Below are 25685 nucleotides of genomic sequence, written 5' to 3'. Positions count from 1 at the left end.
GGCCCGCCCTGGGGTTACTTAGTTATTATGCGAGTTGTATAGGAAAACAATACTTAAAAAATCATCTAATCCTATTTCCAAGACTGTTTAATTATAATTACCTGATGACCCCAAGTAATATGATGTCACTTGACTGTGACCTTGACCTACTTCCTGTTTTTTAAGATACAGCCTTGAAATTTTGATGACATACAGTTTTGCACCTCAATCGTAAAACTGCATTTCATTAACTATGAATATGACCTACTGACTTTCTTAATATTTTATCATCAGTTTGACATTCGAAACATGTAGCTCATATTACTCAGGTGAGCGGTCCAGGGTCATCATGACCCTCTTGTTTGTCGTTTGGGTTTTACATGAGACAAGATTAACACAAACGTTTTATTCAAAACTAAACGTCATATTTGTCGCTCTGACGTCACTTTAACGTAACTATCGACTTCAACGTTAAAATGATCTCCACAAATTATACAGCATTTCAAAGACATTTTAAATGAAAATACGATGAGAAACAAGCAAATCGATACTCGTTTACTGAACAGAAAGATATAAGAAAACAGTCTGACGGACGAGAAATAATGGTTCATCAAAAATGAACGTCAATAGTCGTGTTTGCAGGTTTGTAGAGAAAAAAGTTACAGAAATATCAAAAAAGTAAAAATACGCGTTCTATGAGGAATATGCTGAATTTTATATTAAACAAAATTTCGAAACAGCTAGAACCCAACAATTTCAAATTAGGTGCATTCCACCTTAAGTTGAACAGTTCTCATCAGATCTTCACCAAACTTGAACCAAATGTTTTATACCCCAGTCATACATACGGCTCTGATAGCTACGTCCAGCTACGGATAGAAACGTAGTAAACCATATCGATCCATACATGAGCCGTACGGATTGGTACGGAATGATATGGATTACTACTTTAAGGTACGGCTCAGGTACGGATTACTATGTTTCTATCCGTGGCTAGACGTGGCTATCCGCGCCGTATGTGTGACTGGGGTATTAACCGTAATCCTCAGCAAATTTCATTAAATAGCCAAATCGCCCAAGGATATTTCTCAGCCAATTTCATTAAATAGCCAAATCATCAAAGGCACTTCAGAATTATGGCACTTGATTTACTGAAAATCAGTCTTACTCTTCAAAGGTATATTTGTAGTGAGTAAAGAGTATATAAAGACTGACTTACTATTTGGATGATTAGGCAGTAATGGGAGACATGTGCTTTTATCAAAAGCAGCTCTAGTTTTAGTTTATTTATAAGAATAGCTTGCAAAAATCTTTGTTAATAAGCTTGGTAAGTTTATACCACTAGCCTCTTTCAGAATACTCACTACTTATGGATTTTTAAGATAATTTTTTTGCCTAAAATTTGCTGGTTAGCCCCCTTAATTGTGCCTCTTCAGTTGAATCCTGTACAAAGTAAGGATTTAAATTTTTCTTCAACTGCTCAACATTTGTCTGCAGCTCATATCTGGCATTTTGTTCATTCTTCTCGGTAATTGTTTTCGAGCCCACTGTCTTGCAGTGTGTTTGTAAAAGTCGTCAGAATGATTATATGACTATGTCATATATGTGCCAGTGAATAAGACTCTAATGAAATAATATATCAGTTTCTATTCAGCATCTTTCTTTTCATTGTCTTCTTTTGAATATTTTACAGAGTTTCCTGGTTGTATGTAAAGAGAGTGATGTCGAGTTCTTTGCTGACTGCAGTGATTCTGGTAACGATGGAGATAAAGAACTTACAGAGGCTGTGAGTATAGCTAGTTATCTCCCTTGTTTTAATAAGGTAGTTTAGGTAGTAAAAATACTGGTGACTCGGCAATCCATTATTTATATAGAGAAGGATGAAAGGCTATTGTTATCTTTTTGAACTAGAAAAGATACTTGTCTAAGGTTGTAATGGTCTCTTGAAGTAATGGCATTTTCTTCAAATTCAGTGATTTTTGATATTTATGAAAACTTAAGAAATCAGAACTGATAACTGGTGCAATCCTTTTTTTAAGCTCACCTGAGCCAAAGGCTCATGGTGAGCTTTTGTGACCGCTCAATGTCCGTCGTCAGTTGTGCATCGTGCATCCGTCAACATTTTCTAAAAAAATCTTCTTCTTGAAAACCACTAGGCAGAATTACACCAAACTTCAAAGGAATGATCCTTGGGTGGTCCCCTTACCAAATTGTTTAAAGAGTTTAATTCCAAGCAGAACTCTGTTTGCCATGGCAACCGAAAGGAAAAAACTTGAAAAATCTTTTTGTCCAAAACCACAAGTCGTAGAGCCTTGATATTTGCCATGTGACATCATCTTATGGTCCTCTATCAAGATTGTTCGAATTGTACCCCTGGGATGAAATGAGGCCCGCCCCGGGGGTCACAAGTTTTACATAGACTTATATAGTAAAAAACTTTAAAAATCTTGTTGTCTAAAACCACAAGACCTAGGCCTTTGATATTGTGTATGTAGCATTGCCTTGTGGTCCTCTACCAAAATTATTCAAATTATGCCCCTGGGGTGAAAAGACGCCCTGCCCCAGGGGGTCTCATGTTTTACATAGACTTATATAGAAAAAAAAAACTTTAAAAATCTTCTTGCCTGAAACTGCAAGGCCTAGGCTTTCGATATTAAGTATGTTGCCTTTCCTAGTGTTTCTGTACCAAAATTGTTCAAATTATGTCCCTAGGGTGAAAAGAGGCCCTGCCCTGGGGTACCAAGTTTAACATAGATTTATATAGGAAAAAAATTAAAGATCTTCTTGTCTGAAAGTTCAAGGCCTAGGCATTTGATATTTGGTATGTAACATTGCCTGGTGGATCTCTAGTAAGTTTGTTCAAATTATTGCCCCTGGGGTGAAAAGAGGCCCCGCCCTAGGGGTCACTTGTTATATTAGTTATATAGGTAAAAAGTACTGCAAAAATTATCAGGTCATATTTCCTAGACTGTTTAATTATAATTACCTGATGACCCAAGTGATTAGGGATCACTAGACTGTGACCTTGACCTACTGGCCTACTTCATTGTTTTATAAGATACAGCCTTGAACTATGGATGACATGGACAGTTTTGCACAACAATCTTATAACTGTCTTTCAGTGACCTACTGACCTACTTTCTAATATTTTAGTGTCAGTTTTCCGTTTGAAACATGTGGCTCATATTACTCATGTGAGCAATTCAGGGTCATCATGACCCTCTTGTTCTTTAAAGGGAATTCAATTGCTATCATTGACCTTTTGTTATCCCCCGCCGATGAAATCGGGAGGGGGGTATTGAAATGGCGTTGTCCGGCCATCAGTCAGTCCGTCCGTCCGTCCGCAGCCATTTCTCAGTAATTACTTGGTAGAATTTCATGAAACTTGAAATAAACATGAACCAACATACTGTGATGATGCCCGTCAAGTTTTTTTTTTGATTGGTCAATTTCCCTCAGAGTTATTGCCCTTGATTTAATAAAAAATGTCCGTCTGCAGCTATTTCTCAGTAACTAACAGGTAGAATTTCATCAAATTTGAAATAGACATGAACCAAGATACTGTGCTGATGCCCGTCAAGTTTTTTTTTTTGATAGGTCAATTTCCGTCAGAGTTATTGCCCTTGATTTAATGAAAAATGTCCGTCTGCAGCCATTTCTCAGTAACTAGCAGGTAGAATTTCATCAAACTTGAAACAGACATGAACCAAGATACTGCGACGATGCCCTCAAGGTTTTTTTCGATTGTTCAATTTTCCATATAGTTATTGTCCTTGAATTGTTTAAAAATCCACAGATCTGTACATAACAAACCAACCAATTGGAAGAATTTCATTAAACTTCTTTCATTCTTTTCCATGAACATTTATTATAAACATGTGATGTTGTGTACCTACACCTGGTCACCACCTTACCTTGGTCCCCCCCCCCCCCCCCCACCATTTTTTTTTTTTTTTTTTTTTTCATTTTTCATTTTCTATCAATATTTATAATGAACATGTAAACTGTTGTATCCTCACCCCCACCCCCTCCCCCCAGCCCCACCCAAACAAACCATTCATTTTCTTTTAATTTGATTTTGACTAATGAAATTATTTGCTTCTTGGTAACATTCTTAACTTTTTGCTGGATATATTTTTTGCCGTTCCTCAACTCTGACCCTTTCGGCGGGGGATTCCAATTCATCGAATTTGCTTGTTCCTTTTTAGGACAGTTGGACTTGTACAGAATGTAACCAGTCAAATCCACCAGTACAGAGGTATTGTGGGAGGTGTTGGAAACTGCGGACAGACTGGTTATGCTCTCAGCATGGATCTGATGACAGACACATAGATAAATTTGACAGAGTCACATCAATGAAAGAAAAAGACAAAAGTCTTTGTAAAAGTGCTTCTGAAATTTGTGAAGAAGGCGTTACAACTTTAAATGATACATTGATGAAAGAACTTGCAGAACCTCGATATTCTTTCTCCAATATGCAGCTGAAACAAAGTGAGAGTAGTTGTAATGCAAATGACAAGGAGAGTGCCAGTGCAATAGTTACCAAACCCCCTAGTGTTGCATTAGAAGATCCTTGCATAATTTGTTTGACACGCTCGAAGATGGCTAGTCTTATTCATGGTTCATCAGGTCATCAAGTTTGTTGTCTTTCTTGCGGTAAAGATTTGAAGAGACGTGGAAAATTGTGCCCAGTGTGTCGTAGACCAATACAAAAAGTTGTCAGAAATTACATTTTGTAGTTCTAATTGCCAGTTGTGTTCAGATCCAGTTTAGTTTCATCACATTTTTAGCTCGAATATTCATAGAATAGTAGAACTATTGGACTCGCCCATGCGCCGGCGTCCGCATCCTGATTTGGTTGTTTTTGTATGTAAGCTGGTATCTCAGCAAGCACTTGTGGGAATGGATTGAAACTTCACACACTTATTCACTGTGATAAACTGACTTACATTATACAGGTTCCATAACTCTATTTTGCTTTTTTACAAAATTATGCCCCTTTTTTGACTTATAAATTTTTAGGGAAGGTTTTGTATGTAAGCTGGTATCTCAATACTCACCGATGGGAATGGATTGAAACTTCACACACTTGTTCACTGTCATGATCTGACATGAACAAAGCAGGTTCCATAACTCTGTTTTGCCTTTTTACAAAATTATGCCCCTTTTTCAACATAGAAATTTTTGGTTAAGTTTTTGTATGTAAGCTGGTATCTCAGTATCCACTAATGGGAAAGGATTGAAACTTCACACACTTGTTCACTGTCATGATATGACATGCAGTGCAAAGGGTCAATAACTCAAATTTGCATTTTACAAAATTATGCCCCTTTTTCAACTTAGGAGATTTTGGTTAAATTCTTATATGTGAGCTGGTATCTCAGTACCCACTAATGGGAATGGATTGAAACTTCACACACTTGTCCACTGTTATGAACTAATAAGCTCTATGCAGGTTCCATAACAATATTTTTGCTTTTTAGCTCACCTGTCACGTAGTGACAGAGTGAGCTTTTGTGATCACCCTTCGTCCGTCCGTCCCTCCATCCACAATTTCTTGTGAACAAGATAGAGACCACATTTTGTAAGCAATTTTGATCAAACTTGTACAAAACTTGTATTGGCATGATATCTCAGTTCTTCGAAAACTGGCCGGATCCCGTCATGGGTTCTTGAGTTATTGCCCCTTAAAGGGCCAGAATTTGTTATTTTTGTGCGTCAGCAATTTCTTGTCTGCATCATATTGGTTTCATTTATGATTTTATTTTAACCAAACTTGCACACAACTTGTATCACCATAAGATCTTGGTTCCTTTCTTAAACCGGCTAGATCCAATTATGGGTTCCAGAGTTATGGCCCCTGAAGGGCCAAAATTAGCTATTTTGACCTTGTCTGCACAATAGCAGCTTCATTTATGATTTGATTTTTACCAAACTTGCACACAACTTGTATCACCGTGAGATCTTGGTTCCTTTCTTGAACTGGCCAGATTCCTTTATGGGTTCCAGAGTTATGGCCCCTGAAAGGGCCAGAATTAGCTATTTTGACCTTGTCTGCACAATAGCAGCGTCATTTATGATTTGAATTTAATAAAACTTGCACAAAACTTGTGTCACCATAAGATCTTGATTCCTTTCTTGAACTGACCAGATCCCATTATGGGTTCCAGAGTTATGGACCCTGAAAGGGCCAAAATTAGCTTTTTTAGCTCGACTATTCGAAGAATAAGTAGAGCTATCCTACTCACCACGGCGTCGGCGTCACACCTTGGTTAAGTTTTTCGTACCAGTCCACATTTTGACAAAGTCTTTAGAGATAAAGCTTTGAAACTTTCAACACTTATTTACCATCACCATGGCCAGTTATAGGCAAGAGTATGTAACTCCATCAAGGATTTTGGCTGAATTATGGCCCCTTTTGACTTAGAAATCATGGTTAAGTTTTTCGTACCAGTTCATATTTTGACAAAGTCTTTTAAGATAAAGCTTTGAAACTTTCAACACTTGTTTACCATCACCATGGCCAGTTATAGGCAAGAGTACATAACTCCATCAAGGATTTTGGCTGAATTATGGCCCCTTTCGACTTAGAAATCTTGGTTAAGTTTTTCGTACCAGTTCATATTTTGACAAAGTCTTTTTAGATAAAGCTTTGAAACTTTCAACACTTGTTTACCATCACCATGTCCAGTTATAGGCAAGAGCACATATCTCCATCAAGGATTTTGGCTGAATTATGGCCCTTTTTGACTTAGAAATCTGGGTTAATATTTCGTACCAGTTCATATTTTGACAAAGTCTTTTGAGATAAAGCTTTGAAACTTTCAACACCTGTTTACCATCACCATATCCAGTTATAGGCAAGAGTACATAACTCCATCAAGGATTTTGGCTGAATTATGGCCCCTTTTGACTTAGAAATCTTGGTAAAGTTTTCCGTAACAGTTCATATTTTTTGTAAAGTGTTTGACATATGGCTTTGAAACTTTTATCACTTGTTTAGTATAATAGTCTCTATCTGTAGGAAAGAGTACATAACTCTGTCATCTATTTTGGCTGAATTATGGCCCTTTCTGGACTTCGAAATTGGTTCTGTTTTCATACAAGTCCACGTTTTGTCAAAACTATTTGACATATGGCTTTTAAACTTTGAACACTTGTTTATCATTATGATTTCCAACTGTAGGCAAGAGTACATAACTATTTTGACTGAATTATGGCCCTTTTTGGACTTTGAAATTGGTTCATACATTGCCATTTAGTGCAAGACTTATCGAAATCAAAGAAATACAGGAACATTGTTTGTCTAATGTATTTATTTCTTTTGTCTGAATATCTGTGGAAATATTTTGACTCCATTCTTCAATCAATTCTTCGAATAGTCGAGCGCGCTGTCATCAGACAGCTCTTGTTGACCTTGTCTGCACAATAGCAGCTTCATTATGTCTCCGACCACACAGTGGTGTGGGAGACATATTGATTTACTCCAGTCTGTGTGTGTCTGTCTGTGTGTCTGTCACAAAGCTTGTCCGCACTCTAAGTCGAACATTTCTCATCCGATTTTCACCAAACTTGAACAAAATATGTTTGACCATAAGACCTCGGCCAAGTTCAATAACTAGTCCAGGCATTTTTGAGTTACGGCCCTTGAATTATCGAAAAATCGGCCTTTTTACTCTTGTCCGCATTCTTTATCAAACATTTCTCATCCGATCTTCACCAAACTTAAACAAAATGTGTTTGACCATGAGACCTCGGCCAAGTTCGATAACTAGCCAAATCAGTCCAGACATTTTGGAGTTACGGCCCTTGAATTATCGAAAAAAATCGGCCTTTTTACTCTTGTCCGCACTCTAAGTCGAACATTTCTCATCCGATCTTCACCAAACTTAAACAAAATGTGTTTGACCATGAGACCTCGGCCAAGTTCGATAACTAGCCAAATCAGTCCAGACATTTTGGAGTTACGGCCCTTGAATTATCGAAAAAAATCGGCCTTTTTACTCTTGTCCGCACTCTAAGTCGAACATTTCTCATCCGATCTTCACCAAACTTGAACAAAAAATCTTTGACCATGAGACCTCGGCCAGAGACATGGGTTCCAGAGTTACGGCCCCTGAAAGGGCCAAAATTAGCTATTTTGACCTTTTCGGCATAATAGCAGCTTCATTTAATATTTGATTTTAACCAAATTTGCACAAAACTTGTATCAGCATAAGATCTTGATTCTTTTTTATACGCCCAAAGGGACATATTATGTTATCGCCTTGGTGTCTGTCAGTCTGTATGTCTGTTGGTTAGCAATTTCCCTTCTGCTCTGTAACTGTTGAACCCCTTGAAGGATTTCAAAGAAACCTGACACAAATGTTCACCTCATTGAAACAATGTGCAGAGTGCATTTGGATGGCTCACTTCAAGGTCAAGGTCACACTTAGGGGTCAAAGGTCATATGACTTTGTTTTGTGTGTATATTGCTCTGCATTTGCGTCGATTGCAGTGCTCTTGTTTTTATTTGGCAGATCCTTCTTTTGTTGACCAACAATAATTTTTATGCCCCCAAAGGGAGGCATATAGTTTTTGAACCGTCTGGCAGTCTGTCAGTCTGTCAGTCTGTCCACAATTTTCGTGTCCGGTCCATATCTTTGTCATCGATGGATGGATTTTCAAATAACTTGGCTTGAATGTGTACCACAGTAACACGTGTCGCGCGCAAGACCCAGGTCCGTAGCTCAAAAGTCAAGGTCACACTTAGACATTAAAGGATAGTGCATTGATGGGCGTGTCCGGTCCATATCTTTGTCATCGATGGATGGATTTTCAAATAACTTGGCTTGAATGTGTACCACAGTAAGACGACGTGTCGCGCGCAAGACCCAGGTCCGTTGCTAAAAGGTCAAGGTCACACTTAGACGTTAAAGATTAGTGCATTGATGGGCGTGTCCGGTCCATATCTTTGTCATCGATGGATGGATTTTCAAATAACTTGGCATGAATGTGTACCACAGTAAGACGACGTGTCGCGCGCAAGACCCAGGTCCATAGCTCAAAGGTCAAGGTCACACTTAGACATTAACGGTCATTTTTCATGATAGTGCATTGATGGACGTGTCCGGTCCATATCATTGTCATTCATGCATGGATTTTAAAATAACTACGCATGAATGTGTGACACAGTAAGACGACGTGTCGTGCGCAAGACCCAGCTCCGTAGGTCAAAGGTCCTAAACTCTAACATCGGCCATAACTATTCATTCAAAGTGCCATCGGGGGCATGTGTCATCCTATGGAGACAGCTCGTTTTCAGTTACTTCCCTTTTATGTTACTATAAATAGCTTATTAAGTAACTTTATTATTATTGGCTGTAGGGAAAAACCGAGACCACTTTCCTGTGGTAAAACATGGATGGTACCTCCAATTTTTAGGTGTATTTTGACATATCTGTACCTTGTAAGAATTTTTTATTTCTTTTTGGTTAAATTTCGCCCTTTGTTGTTTCTGTCCTTTGGACTTAGATATTTTTTTCTGAGGACTTAGATTTATTTTTAATTTCTTCCCTTTGTTGTTCCTGTCCTTTGGGCTTCATCAGTCAAAATTTTGCTCGATGTAATCCTTCGGGCATGAAACTACTGGCCTGATTTGAAAATAATTTTATTTGAAGTAACTTTAAGAAAATTTCAACTATATTTTCTCATAATTCTTTTGATTGATCTTGATTATGATTTTTTGACCTTCTTGTCCTTAAGTGCAATGATAACAAGTGAGCGTTATAGGGCCATTTTGGCCCTCTTGTTTACTAAATGATGCCCCTTTTTCAACTTTTATATTCATTCAATCGACAAGGCTGTTGAATAGTCGAGCATTGCTGTCCTCTGACAGCTCTTGTTTTTCTTTCAGGCACTTTTTATTCACTGCCACATATCCATGTTATAATGTTTTCTGCAAAAATTTTCCATGATATGAGTTTTACTGCAAAACTTCCATGTTACTTTTAAAGTGCTATTTTTAGCTCACCTGTCACAAAGTGACAAGATGAGCTTTTGTGATCACGCAGCCGTCGTCCGTCAGTCCATGCGTGCGTGCGTAAACTTTTGCTTGTGACCACTCTAGAGGTCACATTTTTCATTGGATCTTTATGAAAATTGGTCAGAATGTTTACCATGATGATATCTCGGTCAAGTTCGAAACTGGGTCACGTGCGGTCAAAAATTAGGTCAGTAGGTCTAAAAATAGAAAAACCTTGTGACCTCTCTAGAGGCCATACTTTTCAATGGATCTTCATGAAAATTAGTCAGAATGTTCAACTTGATGACATCTAGGTCAAGTTTGAAACTGGGTTAAGTGCCGTCAAAAACTAGGTCAGTAGGTCAAATAATAAAAAAACCTTGTGACCTCTCTAGAGACCATATTTTTCATGGGATCTGTATGAAAGTTGGTCTGACTGTTTATCTTTGTGATCTCTAGGTCATGTTCGAAACTGGGTTACGTGCGGTCCAAAACTAGGTCAGTAGGTCTAAAAATAGAAAAACCTTGTGACCTCTCTAGAGGCAATACTTTTCAATGGATCTTCATGAAAGTTAGTCAGAGTGTTCATCTTGATGATATCCAGGTCAGGTTCGAAACTGGGTCACTTGCCGTCAAAAACTAGGTCAGTAGGTCAAATAATAAAAAAAACTTTTGACCTCTCTAGAGGCCATATTTTTCATGGGATCTGTATGAAAGTTGTCCTAAATGTCCATCTTGATGATAACTAGGACAGTTTTGAAACTGGGTCACGTGCCTTCAAAAACTAGGTCAGTAGGTCAAATAATAAAAAAAAACTTGTGACCTCTCTAGAGGCCATATTTTTCATGGGATCTGTATGAAAGTTGAGCTGAATGTCCATCTTGATTATATCTAGGTCAAGTTCGAAACTGGATCAAAAACTAGGTCAGTAGGTCTAAAAATAGAAAAACCTTGTGACCTCTCTAGAGGCCATACTTTTGAATGGATCTTCATGAAAATTTGTCAGAATGTTCAACTTGATGATATCTAGGTCAAGTTCGAAACTGGGTCACATGCCATCAAAAAACTAGGTCAGTAGGTCAAATAATAAAAAAATCCTTGTGACCTCTCTAAGGCCATATTTTTCATGGGATCTGTATGAAAGTTGGTCTGAATGTTCATCTTGATATCTAGGTCAGCTTCAAAACTGGGTCAACTGCGGTCAAAAACTAGGTCAGTAGATCTAAAAATAGGAAAACCTTTTTACCTCTCTAGAGGCCACATTTTTAGCTCACCTGTCACAAAGTGACAAGGTGAGCTTTTGTGATCGCGCGGTGTCAGTCGTCTGTCGTCTGTCCATGCGTCCGTAAACTTTTGCTTGTGACCACTCTAGAGGTCAAATTTTTCATGGGATCTTTATGAAAGTTGGTCAGAATGTTCATCCTGATGATATCTAGGTCAAGTTCGAAACTGGGTCACGTGCCTTCAAAAACTAGGTCAGTAGGTCTAAAAATAGAAAAACCTTGTGACCTCTCTAGAGGCCATATATTTCACAAGATCTTCATGAAAATTGGTCAGAATGTTAACCTTGATGATATCTAGGTCAAGTTTGAAACTGGGTCACGTGCCGTCAAAAACTAGGTCAGTAGGTCTAAAAATAGAAAAACCTTGTGACCTCTCTAGAGGCCATATATTTCACAAGATCTTCATGAAAATTGGTAAGAACGTTCATCTTGATGATTTCTAGGTCAAGTTAGAAACCGGGTTACGTGCCATCAAAAACTAGGTCAGTAGGTCAAATAATAGAAAAATCTTGTGACCTCTCTAAAGGCCAAATTTTTCATGGGATCTGTATGAAATTTGGTCTGAATGTTCATCTTGATGATATCTAGGTCAAGTTCAGAACTGGGTCATGTGCGGTCAAAAACTAGGTCAGTAGGTCTAAAAATAGAAAAACCTTTTGACCTCTCTAGAGGCCATATTTTTCATGGGATATGTATGAAAGTTGGTCTGAATGTTCATCTTGATGATATCTAGGTCAGTTTCGAAAGTGGGTCATGTGCCATCAAAAACTAGGTCAGTAGGTCAAATAATAGAAAAACTTTGTGACCTCTCTAAAGGCCATATTTTTCATGGGATCTGTATGAAAGTTAGTCTGAATGTTCATCTTGATATCTAGGTCCGGTTCAAAACAGGGTCATGTGCGGTCAAAAACTATGTCAGTAGGTCTAAAAATAGAAAAACCTTGTGGCCTCTCTAGAGGCCATACTTGTGAATGGATCTCCATAAAAAAATTGGTCAGAATGTTCATCTTGATGATATCTAGGTCAAGTTTGAAACTGGGTCACGTGCCTTAAAAACTAGGTCAGTAGGTCAAATAATAAAAAAACATTGTGACCTCTCTAGAGGCCATACTTTTCATGGGATCTGTATGAAAGTTGGTCTGAATGTTCATCTTGATGATATCTAGGTCAAGTTTGAAACTGGGTCAACTGTGATCAAAAACTAGGTCAGTAGGTCTAAAATTATTAAAATCTTTTGACCTCTCTAGAGGCCATATTTTTCAATGGATCTTCATGAAAATTGATTTGAATGTTCACCTTGATGATATCTAGGTCAGTTTCGAAACTGGGTCACGTGCGGTCAATAACTAGGCCAGTAGGTATAAAAATAGAAAAACCTTGTGACCTCTCTAGAGGCCATTTTTTTCATGAGATCTTCATGAAAATTAGTGAGAATGTTCACCTTGATGATATCTAGGTAAAATTCAAAACAGGGTCACATACCTTTGAAAACTAGGTCAATAGGTCAAATAATAGAAAAACCTTGTGACCTCTGTAGATACCATATTTTTCAATGGATCTTCTTGAAAATTGGTCAGAATTTTTATCCTGATAATATCTAGGTCAAGATCAAAACTGGGTCACATGAGTTTAAAAACTAGGTCACTATGTCAAATAATAGAAAAAACGACGTCATACTCAAAACTGGGTCATGTGGGAAGAGGTGAGCGATTCAGGACCATCATGGTCCTCTTGTTTAATGGATCTTAATGAAAATTGGTCTGAATGTTCACCTTGATGATATCTAGGTCAGGTTAAATAATAGAAAAACCTTGTGACCTCTCTAGAGGCCATATTTTTCTTGAGATCTTCATGAAAATTGGTGAGAATGTTCACCTTGATGATATCTAGGTCAGGTTCAAAACTGGGTCACGTGCTTTTAAAAACTAGGTCATTAGGTCAGATAATAGAAAAACATTGTGACCTCTCTAGAGGCCATATTTTTCAATGGATTTTCATGAAAATTTGTCAGAATTTTTATCTTGATGATATCTAGGCCAAATTCAAAATTGGGTCACATGAGCTAAAAAACTAGGTCACTGTGTCAAATGATAGAAAAAACGACGTCATACTTAGTTCAAAACTGGGTCACATGGGGACAGGTGAGTGATTCAGGACCATCATGGTCCTCTTGTTTTCTTATATGATCTGCTTTTTAGCTTGACTATATTCATAGAATCGGACTCGCCTGTGCATCAGCGTCCACATCCCGATTCTAATTTGGTTAAGGTTTTGTATGTAAGCTGGTATCTCAGTAACCACTTGTTGGAATGGATTGAAACTTTACACACTTATTCACTGTGATAAACTGACATACATTGCACAGGTTCCATAACTCTATTTTGAATTTTTACAAAATTATGCCCCTTTTTTCGACTAAGAAATGGTTATTTTTTTGTGTGTAAGCTGGTATCTCAGTAACCACTTGTGAGAATGAATTGAAACTTCACATACTTATTCATTGTCATGATCTGACATGCACTAAGAAGGTCGCATAACTCTACTTTTGTTTTGTTTTTTTTTTTTTTCAAAATTTTGCCTCTTTTTCAACTTAGCAGCTTTTGGTTAAGTTTTAGCTCACCTGTCACATAGTGACAAGGTGAGCTTTTGTGATCACCCTTCGTCCGTCGTCTGTCCGTGCGTGCGTCAACAATTTCTTGTCTGCACGATAGTGGTTTTATGATTTTATTTTAACCAAACTTGCACACAACTTGTATCACCATAAGATCACGGTTCCTTTCTTGAACTGGCCAGATCCCATTATGGGTTCGAGAGTTAGGGCCCCTGAAAGGGCCAAAATTAGCTATTTTGACCTTGTCTGCACAATAGCAGCTTTATTTATGATTTGATTTTTACCAGACTGGCATAAAACTTGTATCCCCATAAGATCTTAGTTCCTTTCTTGAACTGGCCAGATTCCTTTATGGGTTCCAGAGTTATGGCCCCTGAAAGGGCCAGAATTAGCTCTTTTGACCTTGTCTGCACAATAGCAGCTTCATTTATGATTTTATTTTAACCAAACTTGCACACAACTTGTATAATCATAAGAACTTGGTTCCTTTCTTGAACTGGCGAGATTCCATTATTGGTTCCAGAGTGATGGCCCCTGAAAGGGCCAGAATTAGCTATTTTGACCTTGTCTGCACAATAGCAGCTTCATTTATGATTTGAATTTAATCAAACTTGCACAAAACTTGTGTCACCATAAGGTCTTGATTCCTTTCTTGAACTGGCCAGATCCCATTATGGGTTCCAGAGTTATGGCCCCTGAAAGGGCCAACATTAGCTATTTTGACCTTGTCTGCACAATAGCAGCTTTATTTATGATTTGATTTTAACCAAACTTGCAAACAACTTGTATTACCACAAGATCTTGCTTCCTTTCTTGAACTGGCTAGATTCCATCATGGGTTCCAGAGTTATGGCCCCTTAAAGGTCCAAAATTGGCTATTTTGGCTTTTGCAGCCATATAGAGACTTCATTTATGGTTTTATTTGATACAAAATTCCAAAATATCTTTAACAATAATAAATCTTGGATTCCATGACAAATCAGATCCAATCTTAGGTTCCAGAGTTATTTTATATCTGATTACCTCCCCTGATTGTAATCAAAATGGATTTATATCAGTAAGTACGTACAGGACATATTTGAATTTTCATTATTGTTATTAGTTGGACTGAGACAATATGGGTAGATAACTTTGGACTGATTTTATGGTAAATTATCTCCCTTTATTTCAAATTAAAATGGGTATATCTCCTTAACTAATGAAGATACTGATCTGAAATTTCATTTATGTCAACAGATTTATTTGGCAGATCCTTCTTTTGTTCACTTACGATATATATTTTTTTAATTACTTCCCTTTTACGTTACTATAAATAGCTTATTTTTAGTAACTTTTTTATTATTGGCCGTAGGGAAAAACCGAGACCACTTTTCTGTGGTACAACATGGATGGTACCTCCAATTTTTAGGTGTATTTTGACATATCTATACCTTGTAAGAATTTTTTTTTTCTTTTTGGTTTAATTTCTTCCCATTGTTGTTCCTGTCCTTTTCTGAGAACCTTGTCCTCAAGTGCAATGATAACAGGTGAGCAATATAGGGCCATCATGGCCCTCTTGTTGTATGTAAGCAGTGGTATCTCAGTATCCACTATTATGAATAGTTTAAAACTTCACACCTTGTTCATTGTCATGATCTGACATGCACAGTGAAGGTCCCATAACTCTACTTTGCAATTTTACAAAATTATGCCCCTTTTTTGACTTAGCAGTTTTGGGTTAAGTTTTTGTATGCAAGCTGGTATCTCAGTATCCACTAATTGTCAGGATTTGACCTGCAGTGCAAAGGTTCAATAACTCTACTTTGCATTTTACCAAATTATGCCCCTTTTTCAGCTTAGCAGTTTTTGGTTAAATTCTTAGTACCCACTAATGGGAATGGATTGAAACTTCACACACTTGTCCACTGTCTTGAGCTGATAAGCACTGTGCAGGTTCCATAACCCTGTTTTGCATTTTTACAAAATTATGCCCCATTTTCGACTTTTGTTTACATGAAATTGACAAGGCTGTTGAATAGTCCAGCTCTTGTTGTTGGAGTTGTATTGTAGAAAACTGTCACAAGCAATTGCTTTTATTGTAGAGCAGTTTTTATTTTTGTCAATTGAGATTGTTCGAATTATCCACCCTAGGATCAAATATGGCCCTGCCTCGAGGGGTCCTCTAAGCCAAAGGCTCAGGATGAGGTATTGAGATCGCTCACTGTACAGCTTTTGTCCATTGTCCGTCGTCCATCCACACTTTCCTTAAAACAACATCTCCTAAACCACATTGCCAATTTTGATGAAACTTCACAGAGATGATCCTTTGATGGTCTTTTTAGCTCACCTCAGTACGAAGTGTGCTCAAGGTGAGCTTTTGTGATTGCCCTGTGTCCGTCGTCGTCCGTCTTACGTCCGTCCCTCTTCCGTCTGTCGTCAACAATTTGACTGTTGACACTCTAGAGGTCACAATTTTGGTCCAATCTTAATGAAACTTGGTCAGAATGTTACCCTCAATAAAATCTTATACGAGTTTGATATTGGATCATCTGGGTTCAAAAACTAGGTCACCAGGTCAAATCAAAGGAAAAGCTTATTAACACACTCCCTAGAGGTCACAATTTTGGTCCAATCTTAATGAAACTTGGTCAGAATGTTACCCTCAATAAAATCTTGGACGGGTTCTATATTGGGTCATCTGGAGTCAAAAACTAGGTCACAAGTTCAAATCAGAGGAGAAGCTTATTAACACTCTAGAGGTCACAATTTTGGCCCAATCTTAATGAAACTTGGTCAGAATGTTACCCTCAATAAAATCTTAGATGAGTTTGATACTGGTTCATCTGGGGTCAAAAACTAGGTCACCAGGTCAAATCAAAGGAAAAGCTTGTTAACTCTTTAGAGGCCACATTTATGACTATCTTCATGAAACTTGGTCAGAATGTTAATCTTGATGATCTCAAGGTCCAGTTTGAATCTAGGTCAAATCAAAGGAAAAGCTATTTAACACTCTAGAGGCCACATTTATGACCATATCTTAGTGAAACTTGGTTAGAATGTTAATCTTGGTGATCTATAGATCATGTTCAAATCTGGGAGGTGGGGTCAATAACTAGGTCAATAGGTGAAATCGAAGGAAAAGCTTAACACTCTAGAGGCCACATTTACAACTGCATCTTCATGAAACTTAGTCAGAATGTTAATCTTGATGATTTTTAGGTCAAGTTCGAATCTGGGTCATGTGGGGTCAAAAACTAGGTCACCGGGTCAAACAGAAGAAAGACTAGTTAATATTTTAGAGGCCACATTTATGACCATATCTTACTGAAACTTGGTCAGAATGTTAATCTTGATGATCTTAGAGGTCAGTAGGTCAGGTAAGCGATACAGGGCCTTCATGGCCTTGTAATATCTTTTTTGGTCATTTACTGATTTTTAACATTAAAAAAGTTTTGAATCAAACAGAGCCTGCAACAGTTTCGTTTCTGTCGTGTTGAGCGACCTGTGAAGTTTCCACTTTTCTCTATTTTGAAATACTTATAATTTTCATATTTTCGTATTCAGATATCTTTTTTCAATAAATAACTGTTTTATATGACAAGCTTGGTTTTGAAGCAAACAAGTAGTCTTAAAGATTGTTATTAAATATCAGAAAATAATTGATTACGGTTTATACATATATTAATGATATCAAAACAGCCGAAACAACAACGTACTATTAGCATGATCGTCAAATAAAACGGTAATTAATCAATGTTACTATCAATAAATAGTTTGAAAAAGAATTTATACCAGTTGAGAGAGGTCTTATTTAACAGGTATACTTCTTCCTAACGGTAATATGCCGGAAACCTGACATATCAAAGTTATAATTACAAAATCTTTATATTTTTCAAACGAATTCTGCATAAATGTTTTTATATTGTCGAAGTGAAGACAAAATAAGTCTGGAAGATGAAATTGTTTTCATGATATCCTAATGGTATCATGTTCTTCAGCTTTAAATAAAAGTGCTTTGATTTTTGCAAAGAAGCTGATTATATAAATATCGCTGAAAGACAATATATTCAGTAATATACGCCCTCTGTGTGTCATTTTAAGACCTATATATTTACTGTATCAAACGAGCCCAAACGTCAAAGCAGATGATACATATATATATTAACGTGATAGGCACAGTAAAATTTTTTATCAATTCATTAGTTACTCTTTCTTCATGCTCCATCAGGTCATTGAAAGTCAATGAGTGAACAAAAAAGCTGACCCGAGATAAATCCATGCAAGACTGTTTTATTATTTAGTACTATACGTATGTGCTATATGCAGCAAATTTAGAATTAAATCTGGAGAAAATCTTCACGAAGCATAGAATGCATCTGAGTAAAGTAATAACAGACTCAGTTCGACAGAGTCGTTCATGACGGGTCACCCCTATGCCCCTTAGCACCGGCTAAAGGGGAACTCTGTTTTACAGGTTCTTTTATCCCATGTAACAACAATGCATCCAAGACCTATATATTTATGATGTAATACTGGCCAAAATGTTGAATCCGAAGTTAAATATATATTGTAAGTTACGAAATCATTTTGTATGTTCTTTCATGTCAATAAAAAAGCATGTGTACAATTTAAAAATATCAATAAAATTGTTGTTATGTCACGAAAACCAGTGTTCGTACTGGTAAAATTAATTACAAAATCCACGTGAGTGTAGTTGAATTAGAACTTTAAAATTTATGGAAATATATACGTTTATGCAATAAAACCCCACACAAGAATGTACGTATATAGAACTAAACGACTATAGTTTACAAATATACTTCTGCTATAAACTGGTCAAAATTTTGAAAACACAAGATTTGTATTATGAAAGAGAAGGAGCGTAGCAAATAAGTCGATTCTGTTATGAAGACGTTGAAAACTATATTTCATAAAGTTAGCAGCGATTTCCTGCAATGTATTTATGCATTTTACAACGAATTGTACTTAAATATTGTCAAAATGTCGATTTACAAAAGGAAAACATGTCAAAATGAATTAATCTCGTATTTCACTTTTTAGGGACGAATTGATACAAGTCCAACCCGATTCAGTAATATTCAGTTAGACTTTTCTCTAACATAATGACGTATGTAGAGCTGGTATATATGTTATAATCAAAATACCGGTAAATACATGTATTTCTCCAACTCATATTTGCATAAAAGACGTCACACTGTTGGATATAAAAGTTGAACTGCAAGACCAAAGTAATATTGATGATGGTATTATGTTATTCTAATTCTAGTAAATTTACTTTTATAGAGGATATAAAATGAATGACTATCCATTTTAGTCAACAAGACAAGTTTACTAAATTCAATGCGGAAAGTCACCAATGTAATGTTCTTTTTATCACACGTTCATTCCTAAAATTATCATCATGAACAAAGAAAACCCTACAAGGATGTACTTATAAAGAACAAGGGCTACAGTTCACGGATATATTTATGCTATAACAGGGGTAAAAAAGCCGAACTACACAAAAGTTACATCGCTAAAGAGATAATCATAAGAAATGTGTCGACTTCCTTATGAAAACGCTGGGGGTAATATTTTATTTAGTTTGAAGTGAATTACTGCAATGTATATATACATTTTACAACGAATTTCACATTTATACATACATTGTACATGTTTTGATATTCTATATACCTATGTATTTGGACAAAATGAAGACGTCTATATTTCTGACATAAAAATGGAACAAACGTCATTAAAGAGATGGGCATAGAAAATAACCAGATTTATTATTGCACACGTTTTGTATGATTTTCTTCATGAGTTATGCATTCCTAAATATTCATCTGCCTTAAACCTAGGCAAACTATTAAACCGTAATGCAAGTTGAAAGCCAGATACATTACAAAGTTAAACTTGATAACACTATGTCATCACAGTTTAATAACAAACTTCGTTTTGGTGCTAACAATAACATTCTATATACAACTAAGCAAGATTGAAAAGATATAAGATAATTAACGATTACGGTTTACACACACGTATATATATATATATATTTCTATGGTATGAAAAAGCCAAAAAGTCGAGATAGAAAACATACAATCAGAAAGACCGTCAAAGAAAAAGCAAAGTAGAGTTACTATAAAAAATAGTTTGAAGAATTGATTCGTGTTCAGAGAGGTTCAATATTTAACAGGTATAATTTTTCCTAACGTAATTATGCCCAAATCCTTACATATTTAAGTTCTAATACTAAGCCCCATGTGGTTCTGGGACGATCTGTGTTGAAAAGAAATGGAACCACTGCATTTCTCTTGCATGATCGTAAGAGGCGGCTAACAGGGTCTTAACATTTGGTTTTGCTGTAACTCTGTGATTCCAGCAGGTATGCAAATCTTGACATTGAACTTTCAATTTTTCCAATAATCGGTATTATCGATTTTTTTGACACCTTAAATAAAGAAGGATAAATTCGATTTATTCGTTATATCTTTTAAATTGTTTAAAATAATGAATTTGCTTCGGCGGCAATCGTTGATTTAATCTTTCCTCTAAATGATGATATAATTTTAAAAATTGTAAGTTTATTATTTCACTTACCTTTTAAACCATTTATGTTACCACCCTTATTTTCTATTGAAGTCAATAGTAAAAGTCTAATTTTGGACAAAATTTAGGGTCATTTTCATTGATATATCGCTCAAAATAAGGAAAACGGAAACATAATCGTTTTTGCTTCGTGATGTTGCAAAGAAAAATTAGTGCTCGACTCAACTGTGTATAAATAAAATTAATATTTTCATTATTTCGCTTACCTTTTGTGCTTTTTATACAATCACTATTACTTTTAAAATTGAGACTCGGACCGGCTCGGAAATTTCCGAAGTTTCCCGAATGCGAGAGGTAATATCTAAGCAGACGACTTGTTTTAATTTTAACCTGTACACTTTGTGATCTAAAGATAAATGTCTATGTCCGAGTCATTTAATGTTTTAGATCATCATTATTTATCAGTTTTTAGTTCTTTTTTCATAGACTGATTTAAACTTGTTGAAATCAAAACGTCTTATCATCACACATTTCGGCTGAAAGAAGGAACAATAGATATACACAGGATTTTTAGTGAAAAAATTACACCCACAAGGATGAAGTTGTGTGTTCTTGAAAGAAAGTGTCATCTTGATTATTTATGTTTTTGACGTCAATTCACCCAAGGATATAAATATTTGAACCGTTTCATTAGCATGTTCACATGTGCATTAGATCTCCCCAACTATGAGATCAAAAACTGAAAATTTTAGCAGACATCTATTTAAATTATCAAGTTAAACAAAGAGCATAAATGATAATATAACATGTTATATAATACTGTGATTTAAAGTTCTTTGTTTAAACCCAACTATTCTTGCTTTCGAACGGGCGTATAAATATGAATTTGATGAATTTAAGATGTTTGTAAAATCCACTTTCAAACGTATGACAATTAATAATTTTTCATTCAATTATTTTTGTCAAATTGTTGAAATATTATAGATATTCCAACGGTACATAAATCAAACCAATTTTGCGTACGCACTGTTCTAAGTAAGTGACCAGTGCTTATTACTTTTGATTACCTTTAGCGGAAATAATCTAGAAACCATATTAGGGGTAAAGAATGTAATGATGGGACTGATATGGTATTTGGCCCTTATGACACTGTACACAATGAACTGTTGTTGAAAGAAAGGAAACATTAATTGCAGCAATAACATAAAAGCCATAAAATGAACATAAGTTTTTTTCTACTTAACAAATTTATATGCTATTCGCGCTACTTCATTTAGGTATACCTCGCAACGAATAAAGATTCTTAAATAATATTGTCATGTAAATTATATAATGCGAAGTAACATATCTACTGTCAAAGGGATAAATGACATAATTAGTCAATCAAGTCACTGGCTCCAATTGGTTAAAATGATCTTTCTTAAAGTGAAAAATGATGAACACTATAACACAGAGTTTTTGTTTTTGATCTAAAATTCTAAAAAAAGTATATATTATAAGGCAGTTTACTCCGTATCCGATTACAAACGCCTTCAATTCAATGCAACTTAGTCTTATAGGTCCATAACTTGAAAAAGAATAGATTTTCTGATATATTGAAAGATTCTCTTTAATTTCGCACGATCTGTTTAATCATCCCTAATCATACTACGCTTATTGTTGTAAAATAAATTGGAGAACGAATAAATCTATCGCATATAAATTTGCATTTTATAGTTGTTTTTAAATAAGGTTTAGGCACCTAATTAAAACATGAAAAGTAAGCGTTTAAACCACGGTATATCAGTAATGATGAAACTTGAGTTTTTGTATGCAAAGCTAAAACCTGATTATTGTCATTTTTCAACGGCAGCACAGTTAGCTGTGCTTACATTAAAAGAGAAAAAGAAGAATTATTAAGTTAAGTTTTCATAGAATAACCGTTTATAACATAACGAAAAAAAGGATAGATAAGTGTTTTTTAACAATTAATGATCTATAGTTTTTTGTACTAGCATAAAAAATAAGAGAAGAGAGAGAGACATGGCTTCAGTAAATCTTTTTCCTAATATTACTGACGTTTTTCTACCCAGTAAAAAGTGTCCACTGAGCATTAATATTAGCTTAAGGCAATAAATTCGATTTTTGAAACATGGTTATGGACCCCAGCTAAATTTTCGGAGATGATTAAATGTACAAAGATAACGATCATAGTTACAAGATTATCGATTTTTCAGCAAGGCTTACACATCCCTTAGTACAGAAAGTTCGATATGTTCCATACCTCATGTTTTATTTCGATGTAAATGAGATGTAAACTTAATTTGTAGTCCTCTTGCGCCATAAACCCATACTGGTTGGTGCCGTAAAACCAATAAATGAATAAATGAAACAAAACTATGTACACATTCTGAAACTAATACGCAAAGGCAGATATATGTCGAATGAATACAAATTAATGTTCTATAATACATGTTCTCTTTAACCTTAGCCTGCTAAATTTCTAGTGCTTACCAAAATATTGACTAATTGCACGGATTGCAGGCTGATCTTTGCATGGTCGCAAAGGCAGATCAAATTGCCCCAGCAGCTAGTGTTATAAAAGCATTTTAGATTTTTGCAAAAGTCTTCTTTGATGTAAATACTGAGACAATATTCAGTACTATATCATTTAAATGTCAAATTAAGACTTACATTATTTACAGTACAAATCTAGCTAACACATCGAAGCACGAGATACATATTATATTAACGTGTTAAGCATGGTTAATATATTGATCAATTCATGCTCAATTTCAGTAACCCTTTTCTCCGATCGCCACATCGGGTATTTAAAAATACAACGAGCAAAAATGCTTATCGAAGAAAATCCCTGCAAGACTTTTTCATTATTCATTACAATACGTGCTACATGCAGTTAGTTTAGAATTAAATCAGGAGAAGATACTCTGGAATCATAGAATGTATCTAAGTAAAATAGTAGCAGGCTAGGTTCGACAGAGAAGTTTATGAAAGACATTGTGAATGAACTGATGAATTCTTGCATAATTTAATTAAATCATTATTTGTTATATTAGGTCAAAAATGCTTGTATTATTACAAAATAAAGCTTCATAACACTATGTCGTAACAGTTTAATTATAAGCTTGGTTTTGATGTAAACAAGTACATGCAGTATAAGTGTCTGCAAGATTTTAATTAAATATAAGATAATAAACGAGTCCGGTTTACATGTATATATCTATAATAGCCACAAAGTCGAAAAAAACATACAACAAGCAAGATTGTCAAAAAAATCAAATGAATGTTATCATCAACACATTTTTGAAAAAAAAAAAAGACTTAGAAAGTTCGCTATTAAACAGGAATACTTCTTTATAACGTAATTATTCTCAAATCCTAACATGTTTAAGTTATAATTATAGGTTATTAGCTTTGTATCGGGAAATATGCACGAGTTTTTAGGAGCGCAATATTCTTCCGCTGAAGATAATAACCTTTTTATTACATACGCATCTATACGTATAAATATAATGTAAATATCATAAATTTGTTCAATAGCCTGAAAAGGATTGACAATACCGAACAAAATAGAAAAAATAGTGCAAAAACACGCACTGAATTACGTCACGCACCCGATATGAAATTCAGGCGTCAGTGTATGGAAAAATATTGACGTTTCCGGTACCAGTATAACTTAACGGGGAATAGAAATGAGTATGTAATAATACAAAATATGTTTCAGTTTCTCAAACTAATATCTCGTAAAGGAAATGCATATGAATTGATGTTCATACAATATTATGTTCTCCTGCATTAAGCTAAAGTGCTTAGTTTTAAAGAAGCTGAGTATATATAAATCGATGAAAGACAATATTCAGTACATATACGTCATCTACATGTCAAATTAAGACCTCTACATTTACTATATAAAACTAGCCAACACGTCGGAGCACAAGATACATATATTTTAACTTGTTCACCCTTGTTACCCGGATAATACGAAATGATATGATAATTCCAAAATACTACAAACTGGATGAACTGTCAAACTTGGTAAGAACATTGTTTATTTCAATATTTTCTGTTTACTCATTCTGATTGTTTAAAGTATTATAACTGATTCAAAATAGTTTACAAGCTGTACCATTTGCATTAAACAATTTGCATATGGGACATATTATTCACTTTGGAAACCCTTTAACAATGTTTACATTTTGCTTTTGAGAACGACTTTGGCGATTCAAACCGTTGTCAACCTCATTTAATGGACTTTTGGTAATGAATGTTATTTTGTAATTTTCAGTTATTATATAAACAATGATATGAACATGTTAGGAAGTTTTTATCTCGGATCAAATAACCCAAATTTACAAATATATAAGCATATGTATTAGTCGATGGATACTGACCAAAGTGTTCACAGAAATTTCGAAGATAAAGCCCAAAATGTTATATGGATAATAGTCAACATTGTAAACTGACACGAAAAAGAAACGCAACAAGTATTGTAATAGTCAATATTTATAACCTACTGATGTTTAGCCATACAAATTTATATGTGTAATCAAAGTCAACATAAACACGTTCCATTTGTATTTGACAGTTTCCAAACTGTCAAAACACTTGATTTTTGTAGATATATTAAGAAATAAACACCAGTTCAGTTGAAATTTACAAAATTTATTTTCATATTTGATATACAAGTACAAAGAAGGTTTTCGAAATAAGTTAATTTGGCTTATAAACAACACAAATTAAAAGGTGAATGACAATTGTTATACGCTACCTGAATTCTGATAAGCACTATAAGATGAGCAAGCGATGCCAATCGACTTACTTGCTATCCGAATTTGGATAAGCAAAATAAAATGAATAGGCGATTCACTATTTGTATACGAATAAGCGTAGAACCTAACTGATTTTGGATAAAGAGCATTATTTTAAAATTATGGCAAACTCTACCAGCACTATCTGAATTTTGAAAGGTAGTATTTAGACGCGCCATGGTCTTATTCACTATCCGAATTCGGATAGGCAATATTAATTGACTATAGAATGCAAGCTGCAGTATAAAACTAAATTCTGCTAAGCAATGTTTATTGGGCTAGCAATGGCAAATGTCCTATACACTATCTGAAATACCCAATTGTCCTACTCGCTATCAGAATTTGGATAAACAAAATAAATGAACAGGCGATGTATAAGCCCCGATTCACTAGCTGAATTCGGATAAGAAGCGTGAGTTTAAACGAAGGCCAACTCTACATATTTAGACGAGAAGTAGTTATTATGAACC

The 25685-nt window shown here is 35.4% G+C and overlaps 1 protein-coding gene across 1 annotated transcript in view; it reads left to right on the top strand.

Annotated features, from left to right (window-relative positions):
• LOC123529217 (E3 ubiquitin-protein ligase Mdm2-like) overlaps positions 1-18465 on the top strand; it is a 59646-nt gene extending 41181 nt beyond the window's left edge. Inside the window, exons 7-8 of the mRNA XM_053522223.1 lie at positions 1673-1765; positions 4188-18465. Of these exons, the coding sequence (XP_053378198.1) occupies positions 1673-1765; positions 4188-4718 (624 nt within the window). The 3' untranslated portion in view covers positions 4719-18465. The remainder of the gene's footprint in view (positions 1-1672; positions 1766-4187) is intronic.
• Positions 18466-25685: the final 7220 nt, after the last annotated feature.

Source organism: Mercenaria mercenaria, chromosome 13 (assembly GCF_021730395.1).
Source record: "Mercenaria mercenaria strain notata chromosome 13, MADL_Memer_1, whole genome shotgun sequence".
Classification (NCBI taxonomy): domain Eukaryota; kingdom Metazoa; phylum Mollusca; class Bivalvia; order Venerida; family Veneridae; genus Mercenaria; species Mercenaria mercenaria.
The sequence above is the reverse complement of the archived record's forward strand: the minus strand, read 5'-3'. Positions and strand labels throughout refer to the sequence as shown.